The 22700-nt window shown below is 43.5% G+C and overlaps 1 protein-coding gene across 2 annotated transcripts in view; it reads right to left on the bottom strand.

Annotated features, from left to right (window-relative positions):
- Positions 1 to 22700, bottom strand: part of GRIN2A (glutamate ionotropic receptor NMDA type subunit 2A) — a 371825-nt gene that overhangs the window by 30859 nt on the left and 318266 nt on the right. For both annotated transcript variants that reach the window (XM_081089521.1, XM_081089522.1), the window contains one exon: positions 4525 to 4712. In XM_081089521.1, the coding sequence (XP_080945647.1) occupies positions 4525 to 4712 (188 nt within the window). The remainder of the gene's footprint in view (positions 1 to 4524; positions 4713 to 22700) is intronic.

Here is a 22700-nt window from a genome sequence, read left to right as displayed (position 1 = left end):
TCTTCCATTAAAAAAAAACTAGTTTATCTCATATCTCACCTTGACTACTTTCTAACCTACCCAAGACACCTAAGAATATATATATATATATTACTTAATATACATGAATTATTGTAAATATGTTCATATTTTGAGATTAGAATTTTAAGTTTATATATTAACCACCAACTAGACTATAAGTTCCTGGGAGAAAAGAAAAAAAGACTGTGACATTCCCTTCTTGAAACATTTGTGCCTAGAAAGGTATACTTCCTTTTGTTTTTAGATCCTCATTCACCCGAGGATATGTCCATTAATTTTAAAGAGCAGAAGGGAAAGAGAGAAAAACATCAATTGTGCTGATATTTCTCTCATACATGCCCCAAAGGAGGACTGGACCCAAAACCTAGGTATATGGCCTGACCAGGAATTGAACCCATGACCCTTCAGTGCACAAGACAACACTCCAACCAACTAAGCCACACCTGCCAGGTGGAAGGTATATTTCTCAGTAAATGATAGATAGTCATGATCAAAGCTGAAAAGAACCCATGATTGTTATTAGTAAACTACTGAGAGCAAAGATCCCCACAGTGCATTCCACTATTTCAGAAAGGACACAGTGATCATACAAGAAAAAGGAAGGTAAGATCTTGTTGGGATCCTGTGTATCTCTTAAGGCAGACCAGTGGCCTTTTTCCTAGGGAAATGCTTGGTGGGCTTCATGTAAGAAGTCCCCCCAATAACCTAACACTCCTTCAAAGGTTATATTTATACAGCTCATTAAGAAAAACTTTAAAAAACATTTTTGAAATTCATTACACTCGTAATTGTCCGCCAAAGCTACTCTATAACAAGAGATAAACGTTCCCTTCTAGAGGATGAATAATAATTAGGTACTGCTCAGCGCTGCTCTTTACAGGTCTTACTTCAGAGCATAATTAATCCTGTTGAAGCTGCATATGATAAGTGAAATATTTATGCAGCTGTGTTAATTTATGTATTTACTCCTAGAGAGGCATTCAGAATTGGACACGTGGCTTTCCGGGAAGATTATGCTAAGACGCCCCCTGGAGCAACGTCATTTCTCTCCAATGTCTTTGCCTCCAGATGGTCTCTGAAGATGAAGCTGAGGAGACACATTTCCCAACGCCGACAGTCTGACCAGGAAAGCAATGAGCCAGAACATATTTATAAGAATCTAGACACTGCTAGTACAGGGAACATGCCTCTGGCCTATCTGAATGCCTTTACTTTTTATTTTCCAAAAGGAGGACATTTTCTGTTGTTTCTATGATACCAACTGGACCATATTCTCACCAATAAAACACTAACTAAGGTGTGTTGAATATTGGAATTGCGGATGGACAGTGATGATGAGAAGGAGGAAGAGGAGGAGGAAGAGGATGGTGATGGTGGTAATAATGGTGTCAATGGTGGTTATGATGATGGTGATGATAATGGTGTTGGTGATGGTAATGCTGATTATGGTGGTGACGGTGATGGTGATGTTGATGGTGACAATGATGACAGTGGTGTTGTTGGTGATGATGACGGTGATGGTGATAATAATAGTGTTGGTGATGATGATGGTAACAGTTACCATTTATTTAACCATTTCTATATTCAGGTGCTGTGCTAGCTAAGTTCTTTACGTGCATTGTCTCATTTCATCCTCACACCAACCTTATCAGGTAAATACTTTGATACTCACTCACAGATAAGGCTAAGAAAATCACCTCTTTTGCAGAAGTATTTATAAATGGGACAAAAGATTTAGTTCAGTTATGCATTAAATAACTCCTTCCTGAAGGTGTCTACAAATCTTAAGTGTCTAATTAGCCAATTTTGAAAGCCATCTGAGAGAATTAAATGTATCAAGAGCCTTACATAATTGACCCCCTTCTGGATTAAGGCCCCTTGAGGAGAGGATTTCCCCCTTCCTAGGTAGGGGGCTCATAAGTCCTCTGAGCTTCAGTTTTTCCTCTGTGAAATGGGTAAAAGCAATATTTCACTTCATAAGATTGTTATCAATATTAAATTAAAGAACACATGTAATGCATCTCGTATGATAATTGACATATCTTATTCCCTAAATATGTTGCTGTTTCATAGCAGATTCTGATAAGTGACAGCAATGGTGGGTAGGAGCAGAGTTAGAACTCATTATTTGACAGCTACCCTCCATATTTATAAGTTTCCTGTCAAATGAAACACATCCCAACACTAATCATTCATCCATGTGCGTATTTATTCATGAAATCCTTCATTGGCCAGTTATCTGTCATGTTCAGAATTTTGTGTGCTTACTGTTATAAATAATACTCTTGTTTGTTGAGTAGTTCACTCCATGTAGGGTTGCTTAGGCAACCACAGCGGTAGAAGGAACCATCAGTCCTAATCTTTCATCCCTGTTTGTGTCTATATACCTTGTCCTATAACATCAAACTCCTCTCATAAAAGGTAGAGCATGCCTCCAATCCTTTGACCTTGGGCTTGGCCATCTATCTAGACAGAAGTTGATTAGTAGATATGAATGTGACAAGGCAGCCAGCTGAAATGTGCATGTGCGGTTTAAGGGTTCCTTTCTGTGCCTCTGACACAGCCAACACAAGAGCTTCTCCTAGGTGGCTGCTGACCTTTCAACCTGAGCCCCAGAGTAGACACACATGGAACACAGACCACACAGCTGACAGGGACTTGCGGAGAGAGTACAGTCACCGGAGCCATCACAGCCTGCGGCGCGGCTCCTCCACTCCACCTGCACTCCCATGAGCACAATGAATGTGTATGCCTCTCGCAGCGGTTCTCAACCTGTGGGTCGCGACCCCTGAAAATACATCCTGCATATCAGATATTTACATTACGATTCATAACAGTAGCAAAACTGCAGTTATGAAGTAGCAACGAAAATAATTTTATGGTGGGGATCACCACAACATGAGGAACTGTATTAAAGGGTCGCAGCATTAGGAAGGTTGAGAACTGCTGCTGGGTTTCACAGCCGTAGCTGGCCCACACAGCCCAAAGCACTGTTACACAGCGGAAAACGTGGCTCACGATCTGAGGAAGGCACAAATGCTCCATAGGGAATTAAGAGAATCATATGTCTATTTAGGAGTTAAATATAAAACACATTTAGATTTCTTGATGGCACTGTGAGAATCGGGGTTCAATTCTGAAAGAAGAAAGAAGCTGCAAGGGATGATGTACTTGGTTCCAATTCACTCCAACCCTATGCACTAACCTCTGCCCATTTCAATGTATTGGCCACAGGAGTCGCCAGATTATCCTGTCCCAGCTCTAGGCAGGCATAGCATATTCCGTAACCACTCTGACCGTAGCCTCCCCTCGTTCCTGAATACAGCTGCTGCCCTGTGTCCTGTGTGTCTGTGCCCTACTCACACTCTCTCATTCTTCACTGTTAACCTGCCATCTCTGCTGGCTTTGTCTTTCCTATCTCAGTGCTGGCAGTTGAGAGGGGAACCAGCCTGCCATCTGAGCCACCGCAGAATTGTAAAAACTATGTCATGGCAAAGGCTATGGTGAGATCACCAACTAGGAAACAGAGGACAGACAGAAGGAAATGCTGCTAGAAAGAGTTGACCCAATTAGCTTCCATGAATGCCATAATCCCTAAGAGGGTGGAAACTTTTCTTTTTTTGCATGATAGAAAGTCAAGCAGTGAACTATAATGAAAGCCCACGAGCTTTCTGCTCACGATTCCTTTTCTAGAAATTGCTTCTGTTTCATTCCTTCCTCGGATAATAGCAAGAGCTGTTGTGTTGGTACAACATAACCCTACCCTTTTTTTTCAATCCTGATGGGCCCTTGACCCCAAATGCTCCAAGAATCCTTCCTCTGGGACTTGGAATTGAGAATTGGGACGTATTATGAGCTGGTTATGTAATGTCACTGCTCCAGGGCAGACTTTCTCAGCTCCAGTCCTACTAACATCTGGGCTCAGATAATTCTGTGTTCTGAGACATGGGGGTGGGGATGTCTTGAGTATGGTAAGATGTTTGCCAGCATCCCTCATCTTTGACCTCTACTCTCTAGATGCCAGTGGCAAACACACTCCAGAGTCATGACAATCAAAAATGTCTCCAGACATAGCCAAGTGCTCCCGGGGGGTCAAAGTTGTCCCCCCTCTTGAAAACCACTGCTAGAGAGAGAGAGAGAGAGAGAGAGAGAGAGAGAGAGAGAGGCAGAACCTGTGAATTTGTGCCGTTGAGGCCTCAGGACTGCCCCAGTTGCTGTTCTTCCTCTATATCTATTTGTTCAACTCTTTTCTAAATTCACTGAGATGGATACTTCTGCATCCACAAAATACATGTCTTTTAAAAACATGGCTATCTATAATTGGTTTCCATTATAAGCAACCCAAAGAACAGTGGTATCATGCGATAAGCATTCAATAAATATTTTTAGTGTGCAAGTTCATCACATAAAAATCCATTGGAAAGCCAGTAAAGGGGGGGGGGAGGGGAACCAAAGTGCAAGGGTCTCAAGTCCCCCAAAGTAGGGGGTCACCCACGGTCTTACCATCACCCACAAACTGGAGCAGGGCCAGGTCTATCTGCCTCTTCCAAGGTGAGCCCTTCTGGAGGGCAATTCCATAACCAGTGGTAGCAAAGATGTACCCACTCCCGATGGTCACCAGCTTGCAGCCTTCATCCCGCCCAGCCTTGTAATTCAAGACCGCCGCATCGTAGATGAAAGCGTCCAGTTTCCTGCAATGACAAGAAACCAGGGAGTCATGGGGATGGCGGGGTACCATCTCAGGGCCCAGCTCCCAGCCCACTCCAGCATCACACACTTTCTTTCCCATGGGAGACGATGGCTCAGGGCCGCTCCATCCTCTCATCATAAAAGGATCTATTTTTAATGAAGAGATAAAAGCCAGAACTTTTTTCTCCAAGTTACAAGAGGCAGCTAAATAAAGACGTGAAGAATCCTTATGCCCAAGTGAGTAAACAGTTGAGTTTGCTGGTTTAAGTGTTGCCCTTAGTACTCCCAACAGTGGAGGACAGCGGCCTATTTAGAAAGGCTGCATCAGAACGAAGTAAACTATTAAGGGGCAGGACGATTCGGGAGTAGCAGGCAGGCAGGCAAGGGACGCAATAAGAATAAGGTCTCTCCCTCCCAAAAGAAACATGCTTACTGTGTATTCATATTACAAAAATATGATGTAATAATTTTTAGAAACCCAAATAATGTAGAAAATACTAACAATACAAGCACAATTAAAATTGCCCATAATTCCATAACTCAGAGGCAATCATATTGGTGAACAACCTTCCAAATTTAAAAAAAAATTTTTTTGATTTGAGAGAAAGAATGAGAGGAAGAAAGAGAGAGAGGGAAAGAAACACTGATTTGTTGTTCCACTTATTTATGCATTTATTGGTTGATTCTTGTATATGCCCTGAATGGGGATCGAACCCACCTTGGTGTATTGGGACAATGCTCTAACCAACTGAGCTACCTGGCCCAGGCCCAATCTTCCAAACTTTTTGTGCATGTGCACACACATGCACAGAGTCACACACGTACACACACCTCTTTTAAAACAGGGTTGGTAACTTTTCTGAAAAGACAAGATAATAACTAGTTTAGGCTTTGTGGGCCATAGGGTCTCTGTTGCGATGACTCAACTCTGCCGTTGTGACATGTTATGGGCCGAGTTGTGTCCCCCTCCCCCCAAATTCATATGTTGAAGTCCTAACCTCAGCACCTCACAATATGATCTTATTTGGAGATGGGGTCATTGCAGATGTTATTGTTAAGATGAGGTCATCCTGGAATAGGGAGAGCCCCTCCTCTATTATGACTGGTGTCCTCATGGAAGGGGAGGTGTGGGCACAGATGCACAGGGAGACGCCCAGGGGAGGTGGGAGTGATGCTGCCACAGGGCCAGGAACCACCAGAGGATGGGAGAGAGGCGGAGCAGCTCCTTCCCTGATGCCCTCAGAGAAGGCACGGCCCTGTCAACACCTTGACCTTGGACTTCCAGGCTCCAGGACTAGAAGACAAATAACCATGTTGTTTAACCCTCACCGTTTGTGGGATGTGTTATGGCAGCACTAGGAACTACGCACAGCATGGAAGCAGCCACAGATAATATATAAACGAATGGACTCAGCTCTGTTCCAGTAAAACAAGAGATTGGCCCATGGGCCATTGTTTGTCAACCCTTGTTTTAACCCCCCCCCGTCCCCCTCCCCCCCCGAAATAGAATTTTTACCAGGCAAACTATTTCACAAATTGTGTTCTCTTTTCATTTCATACCACACACAGTGAACATGTTTCATGTCAACAAATGTAGCACTTTCCTGGGATACATTTATTGTTATGGAGGTATGATGTATATAAAATAAAGTGCTAGATAAAAATTGACATATGCACTCATACTTGAAATCATCATGCAGATCAAGGTATAGGACATTTTCATCATCTCAGAAGTCCTCTATGCCCCTCCCAGTCACGTCCCCTCCAAAAGGCTAGCGCCATAATTCCCCTCCATGTCATGGCTGTAACTCATTCATTCCCTAGGTCTCTATTAGCTGGTGTGCATATTGTTTCCAATTTTTTAAGTTATTTAACGAGGCAGGAATGACCACCATTGAACATGGAGATGGATACTTAATTCTAAAGTAGGTAGGAAAATGAAATTGGAGATAACTCCCCTTCTTTGGCAACTTCTCAACATTACTGCCTTTCTTTCTTTAACAAGAAAACATAAAACAGTGAAGCAAAGAAAAATAAAAGTGGCAGGGAGAGGACGTAAAATGTTGCCTCCTTTCAGAGACAGCTGCTGAAGGATGCCCTATGGGAATGAAAGTATTTGGAAGGTTTACGGCTGCGTTCTTCGTTTTAATTTTTTATTTCTGTAATGGTGAGAGTTGGAGTGAGCCTACAAGGCTTATCTCACCAACAGAAAGACCCTGAAGCTTGTATCCAAAGCTGCAGAATTGGAGACGTGGTTTTATACTCGGAGTGCATTAAAAGGGGATCAGAGCATCCAAGCAGAAGAGGAAGAAAGCTGGGCTTTGTCAATGGTGATGGTGATCCGGAGCTGACAACCCCTGAGGGAGCAGCCTCTCTGGAGATTTGGCAAACTGAGACCCGGGGAAACAGGGGCTGGGGAGATTGCAAAGGTCTGTTTGTATGCGGTGGCTGTAGGGTGTGAGGTGAGCAGTGGACGAGCAGGTAGAAGAGATCTGGGTTCTAGTCCAGCTTTGGCTGATGGCGCATCCTCAGGAAAGTCACTTCCTTCTTTTGTGTGGCCGGTGGACCTGCTGAGATGCCCATCGGCTCTGGGATTCTATCATTTCACAAGCCAGCAGTCACCTTCTGTCACTCTTCATAGGGCGGTTGAGACTGGATAACATGTGTTTCCTGAAGACGTCAGTCATGGACGGCATTTGTCCTCTTGATGGAGAGGGTGCTTGCAACGCCCGTATTTCACATATCAAGGTTTCCATGGAGATGCTGAGAACCTGGGTTTTAATAAGACTTTCCAAGCCTCACCCAAATCTTTACTCTCAGTTCCTCCAAAAATAAACAGAAGCACACACCTATGCGTGCACAGGGGCATTCAAATGTCAAGGCCATAAGCTGGTATTCATGGGGTGAAAGTTTTCCCCCTCCTATTAGCCCACCACACGCTGATGCATTTCTGGGGTGGAAATCTAAAACTGTACCCATCAACGAGGCGTGTCCAATGGTGGTTTAAACCGTTAAGCACAGATTTCAGCAAATCAATACTGTATTTCATGACAAATCTTTTTCTTCAACTGAAAGAAACATATTCCCATTGTCAGAAAGAAAGAAATTAAAAATCGCTGACATCCTCAAGAGTGGGCTTTGTGGTCCAAGTCTTTGCGCACGGAGTGGACAGTATCTGACCTTTGTGGGCTGCTGGGAACAAGGGGGTCATATAAATAAAGTGTGTGCACAGTAACCGGCACAGAGCAAATGCTCAGGACACACAGGTGCATCCAATCAAATTCAGATTTTACAAAGGCGCTCACAACTTTTATGCTTTTTACATGACAAATCCAGTCCTAAATATTTTATATCTCATTTACTCCTTCTCACTATGCACAGGTTTACGCCTATTGCCATCCCCACTGTGAGATGAGAAACTGAGTCACGGAGAAGTGACTCTTCACCACCGCCCAGCTTAGAAGTGTCAGAACAGCCTTTGGATTTACACAGTCTGATACCCAAGGCCACAGAATAATCACCATGACCACGTGATCCATAAGACTTGTGACATTAATTAGGGCAGCTCTGTCTACTGCTTATGAAACTCAGACTGGGGGCTACAGCTACACATCAAGCCCAATGATATGAAAAAGGAAGCAAGGATGAGATTAGAATAGAGTTTGAAAAGATTTGGTGGGTTGTTCGGCTTCTTTGTGTCTCTTTCCCAGCACATGCGTAGTTGTGGATGGTATGGAGTGATCCCCACAGAAGACGTGTTTGGCCCATTTGTCCAGGAGACGTTTAGGCGTGGATGGCCAAGGCTTCATGTTGAAGGTAAAGGTAAGGAAGAGGAAAAGGCTGCCTGAAATTGAAGCCAAATTTAGACCAGAAGCACCTGGGCGCTGGAGTTGGGATGCTGAGATGGCGATACATTAGGCTGCCATGTGGCTACTGGCAGCTCTGGGTTTGAAGCATCACAGAGATGAAAGGTTGGCGTGAAAGAGGCCTCAGAACTCAGAGCAGTCAGCTGGGTGCTTGAGGACTCACAGGTGAGGAGCCCAGGGTGCTTCTCTGTTCCGAGTTTTCTCCTCCTGCTTTTCAAGAGGAAATCGCCTTTGTCCCCACCTTCCCAGCTCTTGCTGAGGTCACATAGCTGCCACCGGCTAAGTGCTCCTCCTACTAGGCGGAGGAGGCTCAAAGATCAGGACAGAGCCCCTAGCCAGCCAACTCCGTCCAGCCAACTCTACTCCCTACAGAGGGCTGATCATTTCTTCAAACATTGGTGACAAATGAAACGACACCTGGGCTCCCCAGCACGAGGGCTGAAACAGAAGCGAATGAGTGCCGTGCTGGTGTCGTGACATGCCCACCTCCCTGCCGGGCCTGATAGAGGCTGTGTGGGTGCTGTCACCCTCTCCTGTCACCAGCAGTCCTCAAGGGAAGCAAATGATTAACAATGACAGTGATTCAGAATGAGAGGGGGAAATAAAGCCTCCCTTCTGCAAATTTGCAAAGAACAAAGTAAGGACGACTGTCACGTGTGCCCCTGCGACTTGAACCTAGCAGCTTCCTACCAGGTTTTTCGACGGCTTTGGAGAGATGCTACAGCTCACTGGAGCGTGTAGACAGGACCCTGTTACCTCAGTCAGCCTTTCTTGTACCTGCACGATGGCTTGAAAGTTCACTCCAGACCCAAGACTGTTTGTGGGCAAATCTGATTCCCCCAACACAAAGGGAGACCATGGCCCTTTTGAGAATGAGAGCTTGCCTTGTCACGTGGCTTGACATTTCCTAATCAAAAGTTTCCGGTTTTAGCTCTTCATCTCCTCATGCATGTTTTCAGATGCTCTCGGGGGGGTCATATTTAGCATATTTAAAGGCTAATTATATAGCTAAAGTTAATTATCCATTCATTAACATTCAAGAAGCCTTGAACAAGACATTGACTTGTTCTGATGAATTAATGAAAACCTGTGTGTGTGTGTGTGTGTGTGTGTGTGTGTGTGTGTGTGTGTGTGTGTTGGAGGTCTCAAGTGTTACTGAAAGTTAAACATGTCTTTGATGATAACTGCATGTATTTTTTTAGGTCACCTCAAAGCCTTGTCAGGAAGGAAACACATCACCCAGCCATTTAGGCCAGTCATGTCCGGGCAAGTGTGGAACATGGATGGGGTTCAGATCCACCTCTGCCAGCTGTATGGGACCGCTTGGAGCTTCTTATATGCAAGATGGGGAATAACAGCTCTCCCCCAGGGCTGGCTGTTGGATGGATGAAACAGAAATGAAGGTGTTCTGGAAACTACAGATCCTAATGCACAACCAGGAGCTTATAGTGGCAGTAATGACTGCTTTGGGCAGGAAGCAATGGGGATGCAGACCATCTTCAAGCACGCAGACATGGTACTACTCATGGGTGAAGGGTACTCGTGGGTCCAAGAATTGGTACCACTGAGGCATGACTACTTTTGCAAGCACCTGCTCAGGCAAGAGCCACTCAACATGCACAGAAACTATACCTGCCATCAGCACAGGATGGTCTAAAACTGGCTTTAGGGAAGTGGCTTAGAATCAATCACATTTTGACTCTAAGTTTGTGAACACAAAATTTAATGCATTTTCAATAAAGAAGCATTTTTCAGAGCAAACTCCATTAAGCTAATTTCATTCCTAAATTGATGTCTTGCATAGCATAGTTAAATTGTTTCCATTTTTTTTGTAAACAATTTTCACTGTGATCAATTCTTTGGTGTTTAAATTTTATAGGCTTTGATTCATTGATCAGCATTCAAACCATAACAAATTTTACTGATTTATAACTTCTGCTCTTCTGACGTTTCTTTTGTGGTTATTATTTCCACAAGTCCAGTGCATCTGGGTCAAATGGTGCAGAGATCCAAAACTGGCCAAGAAGACTGGAGTCATCTATGGATTCTTAGTCAATTACAAATTTCACCCTGTGTGCTTTCAGCTGTTGTGAGTTTAATTTGTGTTAATTATTTCTACCAGCAATAGTCACTGTGAATTGGATTTTTAAAAGACTGATGGCTAATATTTACTTTTTAACTGAGACAATGCCGAGCAATTTTGTAAACAGAGACAGAGAGAGGCAGAGATAGAGGGAGGAAGCAAGGGAAGGAGAGGGAGAGGGTGGGAATGATACAGATGGAGGTAAGCACCCAGTAAAACAAAGACAGGGAGAGAGAAAGAGGGATCGAAGGGAAAGAACAAGGAAGAGAGTGGGGAAAATACATAGTAGGACTCAGAGAGGGAAAGAATAGGAGGGAGATGGACTGATAGGGACAGAATAAGAAACAAAGAGGGAGGGAAGGATGGAGACACACAGGGTGAGGAGACGGGGAGGGAGAGAGGAGAAAGGAGAAAGGAGAGAGGAGAGAGAGAGAGAGAGAGAGAGAGAGAGAGAGAGAGAGAGAGAGAGAGAAAACACACTTCATCTATTGACTAAGGAGCTCAAAAATAAGAAAGAGTTAAAATGATACGGCAAACTCCTGCTTTGTTTCTGTTAGATTTCACATTAGACCCACACTAACCATGCCCAAGGAGTTGATAGATCATGTAATGTAGTCTTTTTAAATTTGGGGAAGCCTTGCTAAAAGGGCTTCCCAAATCCAAGGGCAAGTCCTCGGCTGGCATGTAGAGTCAGAGGAACAGCACACAGGAAGGTGGGCAAGTCTGTGTACTTTTCTAAGCCTTGAATTCCCCATCTGACCAGAAGGAAAACAATCTCTCCCACATGATTGTACACCGGTTAAAGGGATTTGCCATGAATCTGCCACATATTTGCTATGAATATGCTGGGTGAATTATAAAGCCCTATGCAAATGCTCTGCTCTGCTCACGCTACCACTCATGTTCTGACACAGAAAAAGTATTGATTCCTCCTAGAATGTAAACATTTTATAGAGCTCCTTAGAATATATTCCTCAAGAGTTGGGATCAGAGCTGACCATTTACTGCAAATCCCAAGGTGCACAGTAAACAATAAAGAATGCTAAAACTGTTTTCTTTGTTCAGACTTTTCTTAAATGTTTACCATGGGCCAGACAGTGCGCTCTTTGCTTGCATAATGCACCTAATCCATACAATGGACTCCTCATGTGGAGGAACCAAAATTAGCACCATTTTATAAAAGGGAAAATGGGGTTTAAGAGGTTCATTATACTGGTAGCGGTAAGTGATGCTGCAGAGCTTGTCATACACGAGGGCTACAAGACAGGGAATCTCAAGGGCCAGAAAACATGAAAATGAAAGAGATAATGGAAAAAGAATCAATATTTGATAAAAACCTTATGTGTCAGACACAGTGCTGGGGACTTTCCCTCAGTCAATTCATTCAATTGTCAAAGGAATTCCAGAAGCCAGGCTCAGGGAGGTTACTGCTCTGCCAAAGGTCACACAGCTGGTAATTATCGGAGCCAGGGTAGGAAGCTAGGTGTTCTGCACGAGGAGGCCACTCAGAAAACAAGGCAATCAATCATTCAATTGGCAGAACAGAACTACAATTTTCAAGATAGTTTGAATATTCTGGCCCAGAAATTCTACTTCTTGTGGTCATTCCTAGAGAACTATGTGTGGAAGTGTACAAAGGACTCATTGAGGTTTTTAACACAGACACCTGACTAATATCCCCCAGAGGGAAATGGTTAAGTAAACTGTGGTACATGCATTCCATGGAATTGTTTCCAGCAGTCAGAGAAAAGAAGGCAAAGACACCTACAGATATGGAGAGCTCTTCAGAACATATGATTAATTGGAAACCAAACTGCAACATATTGCAAGTTTGATAGCATCCCATAGAATGAAGTTTTATAAGTATGCGTAGACATGTGAATTTATGCCAATATGTAACAAAGGTCTAGAACAGCGGTTCTCAACCTGTGGGTCGCGACCCCTTTGGTGGTCGAACGACCCTTTTACAGGGGTTGCCTAAAACCGTCCTGCATATCAGATATTTACATTATGATTCATAACAGTAGCAATATTACAGTTATGAAGTAGCAACGAAAATAATTTTATGGTTGGGTCACAACATGAGGACTGTAATTAAAGGGCCAGAAGGTTGAGAACCACTGATCTGGGAGAAAGGACATGAAATCAGAGAGCAGTGCTTACCTGGTGGTGGGGGTGGTTTAGGATTGGGACATGGTCAGGAGATGCTTATATTTGTATTTTTCATTTTTTACATGAGAATATATTTTTAATGGGAAGCAATACAGCACAGTGGTTAAGGGCGCAGATGCTAGAGCCAGTTCAAATCCCAGCTCTGAAGCTAACCAGCACTTTCCTGGACAAGTGACTTATCCCCTCTGCATGACAGATTATATATGTATTTCAGAGAGGAAGGGAGAGGGGGAGAGAGAGGTAGAAACATCAACGATGCGAGAATCATTGTTTGGCTGCCTCCTGCACGCCTCCTACTGGAGATCAAGCCCGCAACCCGGGCATGTGCCCTTGACCAGAATTGAACCCGGGACCCCTTAGTCCGCAAGCTGACGCTCTATCCACTGAGTGAAACCAACTAGGGCCGCGTGACAGTTTCTATTAGATTTCACCCTGGACCCAAATAACCATGTCCAAGGAGTTGAAAGATCATGTAATTTTTCAGATGAGGGAACTGAGGCCCAGAGATGTACCTAATGGAGATGTTGGGCCTCCCATTCTCAGGGGGCCGCTGTGAAAATTGAATGAGGAATAGATAAAGTGCTTATAACAGCGCCTGACACAGAGTGAGGATCATCAAACAACTGAGATGAAGAGGCTGGGATGGAGAAGGCACAGAAAACCAGCCAGCACAGTGATCACATCCCTCGATGGTGAGGGGTTCATGCGCAAGAGCTGTATTGCATATGTGTGCACTGAGCCGCCAGTGTGTATGGCGTCACTCCCAGCAGCACCTGCTCTGCGAAGCCCGAACCCTGAGGCCTCGCCCCACCCAGACACCAGAGGAGAGCCTCTCTGCCTGTGCTGAGGTCGGACACCTGTCAGAGAAGGTGCTGGGAAAACCACACTGTAACCCAGGTGACTGTTGAGGTTGAAGGGTCCCCTGCAAAATTCACGTCCACCTGAGAGCTCAGAATGTGACCTTATTCAGAAATTGGGTCTTTGCAGATGTCATTAGTTAAGGATCTTGAAATGAAATCATTTAGGAGGGTCCTCGATCCAATGACTTAGAAGAAGAGTCGTTTACAAGAAGAAGAGACACCCAGGACAGAAGGCCATATAGAGACAAATGCCGAGGCCAGAGTGATGCGGCCACAAGCCAAGGGAAGCCGGGAGCCCCCAGAACCTGGACCAGGCAAGGAAAGATCCTCCCCTAGAGCCTTCAGAGGGAGCATGGCTCCGCGACATGTTGAGTGTGGGCTTCTGGGAGAACTGTGAGAGAATACATTTCTATTGCTTTAAACCCCCAAGTTTGTGGGAACTTGTTATGGCAGCTTCAGGAAACGACTGCATGGGGGTCACCTGAAGGGGCGGGACCTTAGTTTCTATCACTCCTCCACGTGCATCTCTCTCTATAGAAGGAGACTGGAGTTGCCAGGCCAGGTGCAGCTGTTCAGGGTTGGCCCTGGGCACCTACTAGGGGCTGTAAACCGGGTCTCCCAACCTGTGCTGTGGCCTTGCACAGCCTCAGCTAGCCCAGCCCCAGGAAAACTCACTCCTCTGCCTGCTGCCAGATCAAGACACGGCAAGAGAACACAGGCGGAGGCTGTAGGCCCTGGACCGTTTCAGCACTGGGTCTGTGGGAGCCTGTTTACAATTTCACAATAAAGAAAGGCAGCACAGCACTGAGATTTTCCAAATCTGAGCTGCGGGTGGGCAAAAGCAGCCACTTCCCTGGTCCTAGTGCTGCCACTTCCTAACGAAGATGCCTAACCCTCCCCTTCCAGGTTGGCGCTTGCCTGCAGGAGCAGAGTTAGCCCATCGTGGGTAGAAAGAGAAGCTGGGGCGAGTTTGAATGCTGGCTCTGCCACTCACTTAACCTTTGAACGAATTGTTTCTGCTCCCTGAGCCTTGGTTTCCTCTTCGGTTTAAAATGGAGAGAATTCTCTTTTGGCAGAGCTGAGTCGGGATGAAATGAGATCCCGTATCTGAAGTCCTCTGAAATGCTCAGCGATAAAAAAGAAGAGGCGGTCCCTAAGGAGAGGGAATCCCCAGGGAGCTCAGCTTCCTCAGTCCCCCAGGAGGGCCTTCCTGACCAGGTGGTCCCAATATCAAGGCCCTTCTTTTGGCTTATTCCCCCCTGCGAGTTCATTTCTTTTCTCCATCTCAATGGGAGGAGAAATACTGGCCCCTTTTAAAGCAGTTTAAGGCTTTCAAAGAAAAAGGAGACGTTTCCAAGTAAGAACAGAATTGGTTCTGGGGATTGTATAATAGCAGGCGATTGGAAACAGGCTAACTGTGCAATGTTCCAGGAACATACACATTTCCTATTTTAAGATCCCATCTTAAAATAGGAAATGTGTATGTCACCCATGGGCTCTGGAGCAGGTGTGACCTCAGATGCGCTATTGAATCTCTCTATGCCTATTTCCTCCGTTGTAAGTGGGCAGCATGCTAGTCATTGTCTCCTAGGGTTGTTATGAGGTTTAAACAAGATAATGCAGGCCAAACATTCAGAACAAATGCTATCAATTCATTAGAGATACCTCATGTTGTTCCCAAAACAACTCAGATAGCTTATGCAAATTGCAGTAGAAAAGGTTTTAAACCTATGGATAAAGCCATTGGAATTGAGTGAGATCAGAGGTGGAAAGTCCAAACGCAGATCTTCAGGACATAAGCTTTTCCCAGTTGCTAACAGAGAGGATCAAAAATAAAGGTCTGAATTATGTAGTAGCCCAAGCAAAAGGAAAACTGTAAGTAGGTTCAGGAATTATGGTGTCCACAAGATAAAAGCCTGCCTTATAGTGAAGAAAAACAATGCCGTTCGCAGCACAGAAGTCTGAGAAATGATGTCGGGTGAGGATGACACTCTCAACAAATTGGTCTACAGTAATGGTAACAGCAAAGCTTGCAAAAAAGACCTGCCTCTTGTAGGGCCCTCCAGTGTCAATCCAGGTATGATGAAAATGCAGAGCAGCAAACGTTAATGAATATTCCCCCAGCTCAACGAAATATCACCTAGTCATTAAATGTGAAAACTGTCCAACAAAATGGTACAGAGTTAACTGAGGAAAGCAAAACACAGACTTGCACGCATACAGATTCAATGTGTGTAAACATGTGGACAAATACCCAAAGGCAACGCAGGAAGAAATGAAGAATTATGTTCAGAAGAAACATTTTTTCCTGATTATTAGGAAAATGTGTTAAATATAAAAATATATGAAAAGGACCATGATCCTAACCATCTAGAAAGATTTCTGATAACATTTTGATGCATTTCATTTTAGCCTCCTCTCTTCTCCTCCCTCTTTCCATCTCCGAGTTTACAGAATTGAGATCCCCCTTTATTTAATCCACCATTTTTTCTATTTTTAATGCGTTATGGGTGGCTTTGAAATTCTGTTACTATAATTTTAATAGAATTTAACAAGAAATAATTCTAAGTACAAAAAGAAAAAAGGCGTCTGTGCTTTCCTGAGCTTTTATTAAGGAAAAGAATTCCTAAGTCTATAAAGTGGTAGCAATTATTTTGGAGCTTTAGTTGCAGTGTGGGGGTGGATCTCAGAAACCAGGTCATTGTCGATCTGATTTTCTCTGGAGATGATGCTATCCCATTTAGGAGAACAGCTCACTGAACCCTGATGCCTATGCCTGCTTTCGAACTCAGCCGCTGAAAATGAACCTTCTGAGTTTGATTCTGCTTGACTGATAAAATACAGCTAATAAAACCTGCTCAAACAGTATCCTTGAGAGAACTTCCCCTGCATAACAACTAACTTCACTGAGGATCCTTCTGCCTTCATGGTCTACCTTTGCCTTGGAAATTTCTACATCCCTGCGTCAGTTTCTTTTGAGGATGGAAATGAGGATTCTGTGATCTTGTCAACTCTCAGGTCATCAATTAATACATATATATTATGTAATATATGTATATTGTATACAATATTAAGCGTGCATGTGTCTGGTTATATTAAATACATATTCTCAGTTTCCAATTCTCCCCTAAACTCAAATCTCACATATCTAACTGCTTATAGGCATTGCCAAGTGAGGAGGCAAGCCTACCTCCTACACTTAATCGTGCTACAATGTAGTTACTCAGTTAAACAGCCTGTTTGTTGGGTAATGAGTTAACCTTGTGGAACCTCAGGTTCTTCATCTCTTAAAGGAGATGAGTGGTACCCAGCTCATAGGAGTGCTCTGAGGATTTACTGAGATTATGCATGCGAAGCGCTCAGGGCTTCATGTCACAAATTGGTAGGTTCCAATAAATGCAGAGATGATGAGGAAATATGATGTGGTCCCAAAGGCGCCTCCAACTTAACATGCTCAAACTCAAACTCATGTTCCTCTACGCCCCTGCTTCTCCTGAAATGCCCTTTCTCTTTCTTGTTCTGCCCACTCCACTGAGAACACCATGTCTCAGTATTTACCTAACGAACCTCTCAAAGCCCTGTACCTGAGTCACTAGAAGTGCTCATCAAAACATGGATCCCCGGACCCTGCAGGCTTTCAGAATCTGTGCTCTCAAACAGGAGCTCCAGGCCCACCTTTGCTGTGAAGACAGGTCTAACACTCACAGGTAGATGTGACCACCCCCTCCTTTTAATGATGTATAAATACATCATTGTGTACAATTTGAACCTTGCAAAACAATGCTTATTGGTCAAAAGACAACCCTGCCTTCTAATTCTCTCAAAGGAATCAATGTAAAAAAAAAATCCAAAGACGCTTGTCTTTGAGCTGGAAATAATATCAGATAGAAAACTCAGGGGCCAGAGGGCTAAAGAGTGATGCTTCTGAAAGAAATGGGGACTTTTTCAGAAATATTTATACAAAGGATTGCACATAAAATCAATTAAAATTAAAAAGTCACCCCACTGTGTCTTGAAATATGAGGCTCCTTGGAGTCCTAGGGATGTTGATAGTTTCATTTAAATCTGGCATGAGTGCTAAGCTTGCAGTTTCGCCCACTTGCCAAAACTTCTTGGAGAACATCGGCTCCTGATGACTGAGCATTTGTAAATCTAAATCTGTCGCCGCTCATTTCAGCTTCAGTTCCCTCTTCTAGAGCAGATGTTCCCAAATCTGATTAGCGCACAGCAGAATCAACTGAGGAGCATGCAGATTCCCAGGCTATGCCCCCCCCCCCCGCATCTAAATCTGTGGGGTTCAGTATCAACATTTTTTAAAATATATTTTTATTGATATCAGAGAGGAGGGGAGAGGGAGAGAGAGAAACATCAATGATGAGAGCATTGATCAGCTTCCTCTTGCACGCCCCCTACTGGGGATTGATCCGGCAACCCTGGCATGTGCCCTGACTGGGAATCGAACCGTGACCTTCTGCTGCATAGGTCGATGCTCAATCACTGAGCCACACCAGCTGGGTCAGGATCAATGTTTTTACTAGTACCCCCACTGCTTCAGATTCAGGCTAGGACTTGAGAAACACTGGTCTAGAAGCCTGGGGTCATGAACAGCTCATCCCCATTGGTTCAGGAGCGCCCCCTATGTCACAACAGGCCTATTTCTTAAAAATCCCATTTCTGTTGATGTTGGCACACCAGATCCTATTTTCTCACTGATTTCCCTGGTAATTTCTGTAACTGAAGGCTTTAACTGGAATGCATTTCATTGTTAATTGAAATTTATTATACATTTAAATTAGCAATGAAACTGAACTGCTTAGTTCCAAGTTTCTTGCTGCCTATGCTCTTCTTAAAAGCGATTTTGGGTCCCATTGATAAACATTTGGTTGATTTAATCTTTATGTGCTATCTCAATAAAATGTGATTATTGAGCCCCTTTAGAACCTCTCAAATTTTAGCAAGAATCAAAATCACCCATAGCAGGGGGCAGGGGATGCTTGTTAAAAATGCAGGTTTGTGGCTCCATCCCTGGAGAGAAGGTTCTGTGTTGGGCCCAAATGTTAACAGTGATGAAGGGAGGGTTAATCCACTGGCCAGGTTTGAAGATGATCAACTTTCCAGCTTTGATCTAAATCCTCTCTGCAAAACCGACAGCCGTTTATATATATAGTATGTCTGGATTTTGAATTTGTAAGAGCTTAAATAAGTGTTCAAGTGTTCAACAGAAATAAAAGAATCTTAGAACTATTTTCAGAGGATGAAGACTCCAGTCCTCTCACTATTTAGATGGGGAAACTGAGGCTCTGAGAGGTAACACTTGTCCAAAGCCACAGCTTGCTAATGAGAGAGCCAAAACTCAAACCAAGCTGGGACTCTCATTCCAAAGCCCCTCTTGTGTTCTAGACTCTTCCAAGAAGTTACAATCGATGAAGGAGCCGTCCCATCTTACTGACCCTGGTGCACATGTGCACAGTAACAGGTGGGTGTCACTGAGGCTTGTGGGTGGAGGGGTGGGACCCAACAGCTGGGATATGTGTTCTAGGATGTCAAACTCAAGGCTTACTGGATTTTAGGCTATTAGGGGAATGAACAATTCAGGAGCATATGGGCACCTACCTCTACCTTCCAGAGGGATGGAACCTTCCAGAGCTGCTGCATGTGGTGAAGGAGGCAAATGGCTATTTCTAAAAGTTGTTGTTGAGTCCATGAGGGGTTCATTTTATTAATCATTATTCCTCATTATACTTACTCTTGCAAAATTATTTTATCATACATCTCATATTTAAAATAATATATTTCCTAATGAAAAATGTAAAAAGGAAACAAGATGTGAGAGGGAAGACAAAGACCTCCAAGTGTGGCAAAGTAGACACTTGAGGGACAGAAGTGGAGATGAGCAGACGTGGTTGGCACGGTCTGTCTGATCTTGTGCTGTTCTGTGGTGGCCGTTCTCAGGACGGGGTTCTCGTTGTCATATGAGGAGATGGAGTCCTATGTCACACTCTACACCCAGAAAAATTCTAAACAGAAATGCAACCAAAATAGAAAGAAACAGGAGAAAACTATTTTGTAGCCTCAGAGTGAAGAGGGTTTTTGAATTTCGACCTAAAATCTAGAGGCCATAAAAAAGGACTGGGAAATGTGACCACAAAATGTAATAGTCTGCTTGGAAAAAATATACCATCCGCAAGCTCAAAAGACAGACAAAACAACTGGGGAAAAACATTTGTAATCATACCACAAATTTCTACTATAGAAATTATTAGTAAGGGGGAGAAAAACAACAAACCAATAGGAAAAAATAATGTTCATGAAAAGACCATCGTGGAAACAAATAAAAACCATTCCCATGGCTAAGAAGGAAAGGGCTATAAAATGTGTCTTTTTGATATCTACTAAAATTGAACATACATTTTATAGCTTAGCAATTCCAGTCTTAGGTACATACCAAGATAAATGCACTCACTTGTGCAACAAAAGACATGCGAGAATGTCTTTCGAAACATCACTCATAATAGCCTCAGATGGGACACTACGCAAATGTTCATCAAGATTTGAAGAAATAGATGAATTTGTGGTGTATCCCCACAATGACATTCTATACAGCAATGAGAATGAGAGAACTGGAGTGATATGCAACCATCTCATAAACAGAATGTTGAGCTAAAAGAAGACAAACAAACAAACAAAAAAAACATATGGTATGCTTTTATTTATATGTTAGAATCACAGGGGAAAGAATCTACTTTAGAAGAGATGATGGTCCATGGAAAATAATGACTGGAAAAGGCTGTGGTTGGCTGGGTGGGGTGTGGGAGAGTTCTGGGGTTTGATGATGTTTTGTTAATTGACCTTGATGGTCAGTTTGTACAAAGCCATCAAACATATTTCCTGCATTTTCTGGTTAATCCTCACCCACAGATATTTTTTCTATTGATTTTTTTTAGAGAGTGGAAAGGAGAGGGAGAGACAGAGAGAGAGAAACATTGATGTCAGAGAGACATTGAATGGTTGCCTCCCAGACGCACTCCAACGGGGGCTGGGGATGGAGCCTGCAACTGAGGTCCGTGCCCTTGACTGGAATCAAACCCGAGACCCTTCAGTCTGAGGGCCAACGCTCTAACCACTGAGCAACCGGCTAAGGCTATTTTCTGCCTTTTTTTAGCTCTATAAAACATTTTTAAAATCCCCTGCAAGCCAGAATGAGCAGTATGTCCATGAGTTTTGGGTAAGGAATGGACTCGAAATCCAAACACATGCTGTCCTAGCCCCTGTCAGGATACCAAAGAGATTCTGAGACCGAAAGGACAATGCTAACAGCCCAAGGTCCTGGGGAATTACGCAGAGACCTGGCCTTGGTGGTTCAGAGGAGGCCCCTCTGCCCCACCAGACACAGGGAGCAGCGAGGCCTTTGCAGAGGGCCTGCGAACAACCCGAGGAGGGGCTGTGGACTCAGGAGAATGCACTGTAGTCACATTTCACTCAACAGGAATCCCTGTGACTGGGACACTCCATGCAATTTAATTTTCTGGAGAGGCAAAACTTTCCTCATTAAACGGCTCCTTCATTTAAAACAGAATCATTTTTAGTGACACCCTTTCAAAAATGTATTCTGCATGTCCCTGATATTTTGGTAAGTCCACAGAATAGAGTGGAACCTTTACATCAAGCTACAACACTAACAATCAAGTCAACTTTTTGTGCCAGGCGATTTCTGAAATGCTTGCCGGCACATTTTCTCACCGAACCCCTATCAATGAGTTCCTAGTAGTTTTCCCATTTTATATATGAGGCTGAGAGCCATTGAAACACTGTCCAAGTTCACACAACAAGTAACAGCAGGGGAGGAGAAGTGCGCTCCAGCTCCACAGCCTAAACTCCTAACCACTGTTCTGTCTTCTCTTACAGCCTCAGGCATTTTGCATCTGCTACACGCTGCTGCCACAAGTACACAAGAATATTAGGTTGAGTTCTCATTGCCTTTCTCTCCATATTACCTTTCTCCTTCATCAATGTTATACTGTTAGTTTTCACATAAAACTATATCAAAAGCTTCTACCTAAAATCAGATAAAAATCTATAGCTCTATGTTTTCAAATAAACTCTCAATCTCCTTAGATCTTTCTGAGAAAGAAAGAAAGAAAGAAAGAAAGAAAGAAAGAAAGAAAGAAAGAAAGAAGAAAGAAAGAAAAGAAAGAAAAGAAAGAAAAGAAAGAAAAGAAAGAAAAGAAAGAAAAGAAAGAAAAGAAAGAAAAGAAAGAAAAGAAAGAAAAGAAAGAAAAGAAAGAAAGAAAGAAAGAAAGAAAGAAAGAAAGAAAGAAAGAAAGAAAGAAAGAAAAGGACCAAAATGGAGTCACTTATGCTAAGTCCCACATCAGCAAAACAAGACTTAATTGTGGTTTCAGCTTCTCCTAAGAACGTGACCTTTAACCAGTTGATCTGGAATTACCTGGTCTGCACTAGTGAGGTAATCTGCCTGACTACCTGCCCTTCCCCAAAGGAAAGTGACCTTGCATGAAATGATCCACTTTTTGCTAGAAACTTCTTTTCCTGCCCCCTTCTGCCTATTAAAGCCGTCCATTTTGCACAGCTCCTCAGAACTTCTTTCTAGTTGTTAGAAGGGATGCTGCCCAATTTATCAATCATTGAATAAAGCCAATTAGATCTTTAACTAAACAGTGGGGGTTTAAAACGAATCACCCCAAGACATGCCACTCTGGCGTGCAGATTATTTTAAACTGAATACAATGGAGGCCCAGGAGGCTCTGAAAGAAGCCTTGTCCTCCCCCCTTTACTGCCTAAAAGAACCTGCTCTGGGGAAGGGGGTGTCAGCATAGGTAACTTTAGTTAACATGACCAGGTGCAGTAGATAGGGAGGAACCTACCAAAGCACATTTGATCAAAGTCCTCCATGTCCCACTGTTTCAAGGCGGCCCAGCAAACCTTTGTTTACTAAACATTCACTTTTTTCATCCCCTTGTAAATTGTCTTAACTTCCGTTTGAAGTCCTGT

The sequence above is a fragment of the Myotis nattereri genome, assembly GCF_964212035.1.
Source record: "Myotis nattereri genome assembly, chromosome: 4".
NCBI classification, from domain to species: domain Eukaryota; kingdom Metazoa; phylum Chordata; class Mammalia; order Chiroptera; family Vespertilionidae; genus Myotis; species Myotis nattereri.
The sequence above is the reverse complement of the archived record's forward strand: the minus strand, read 5'-3'. Positions and strand labels throughout refer to the sequence as shown.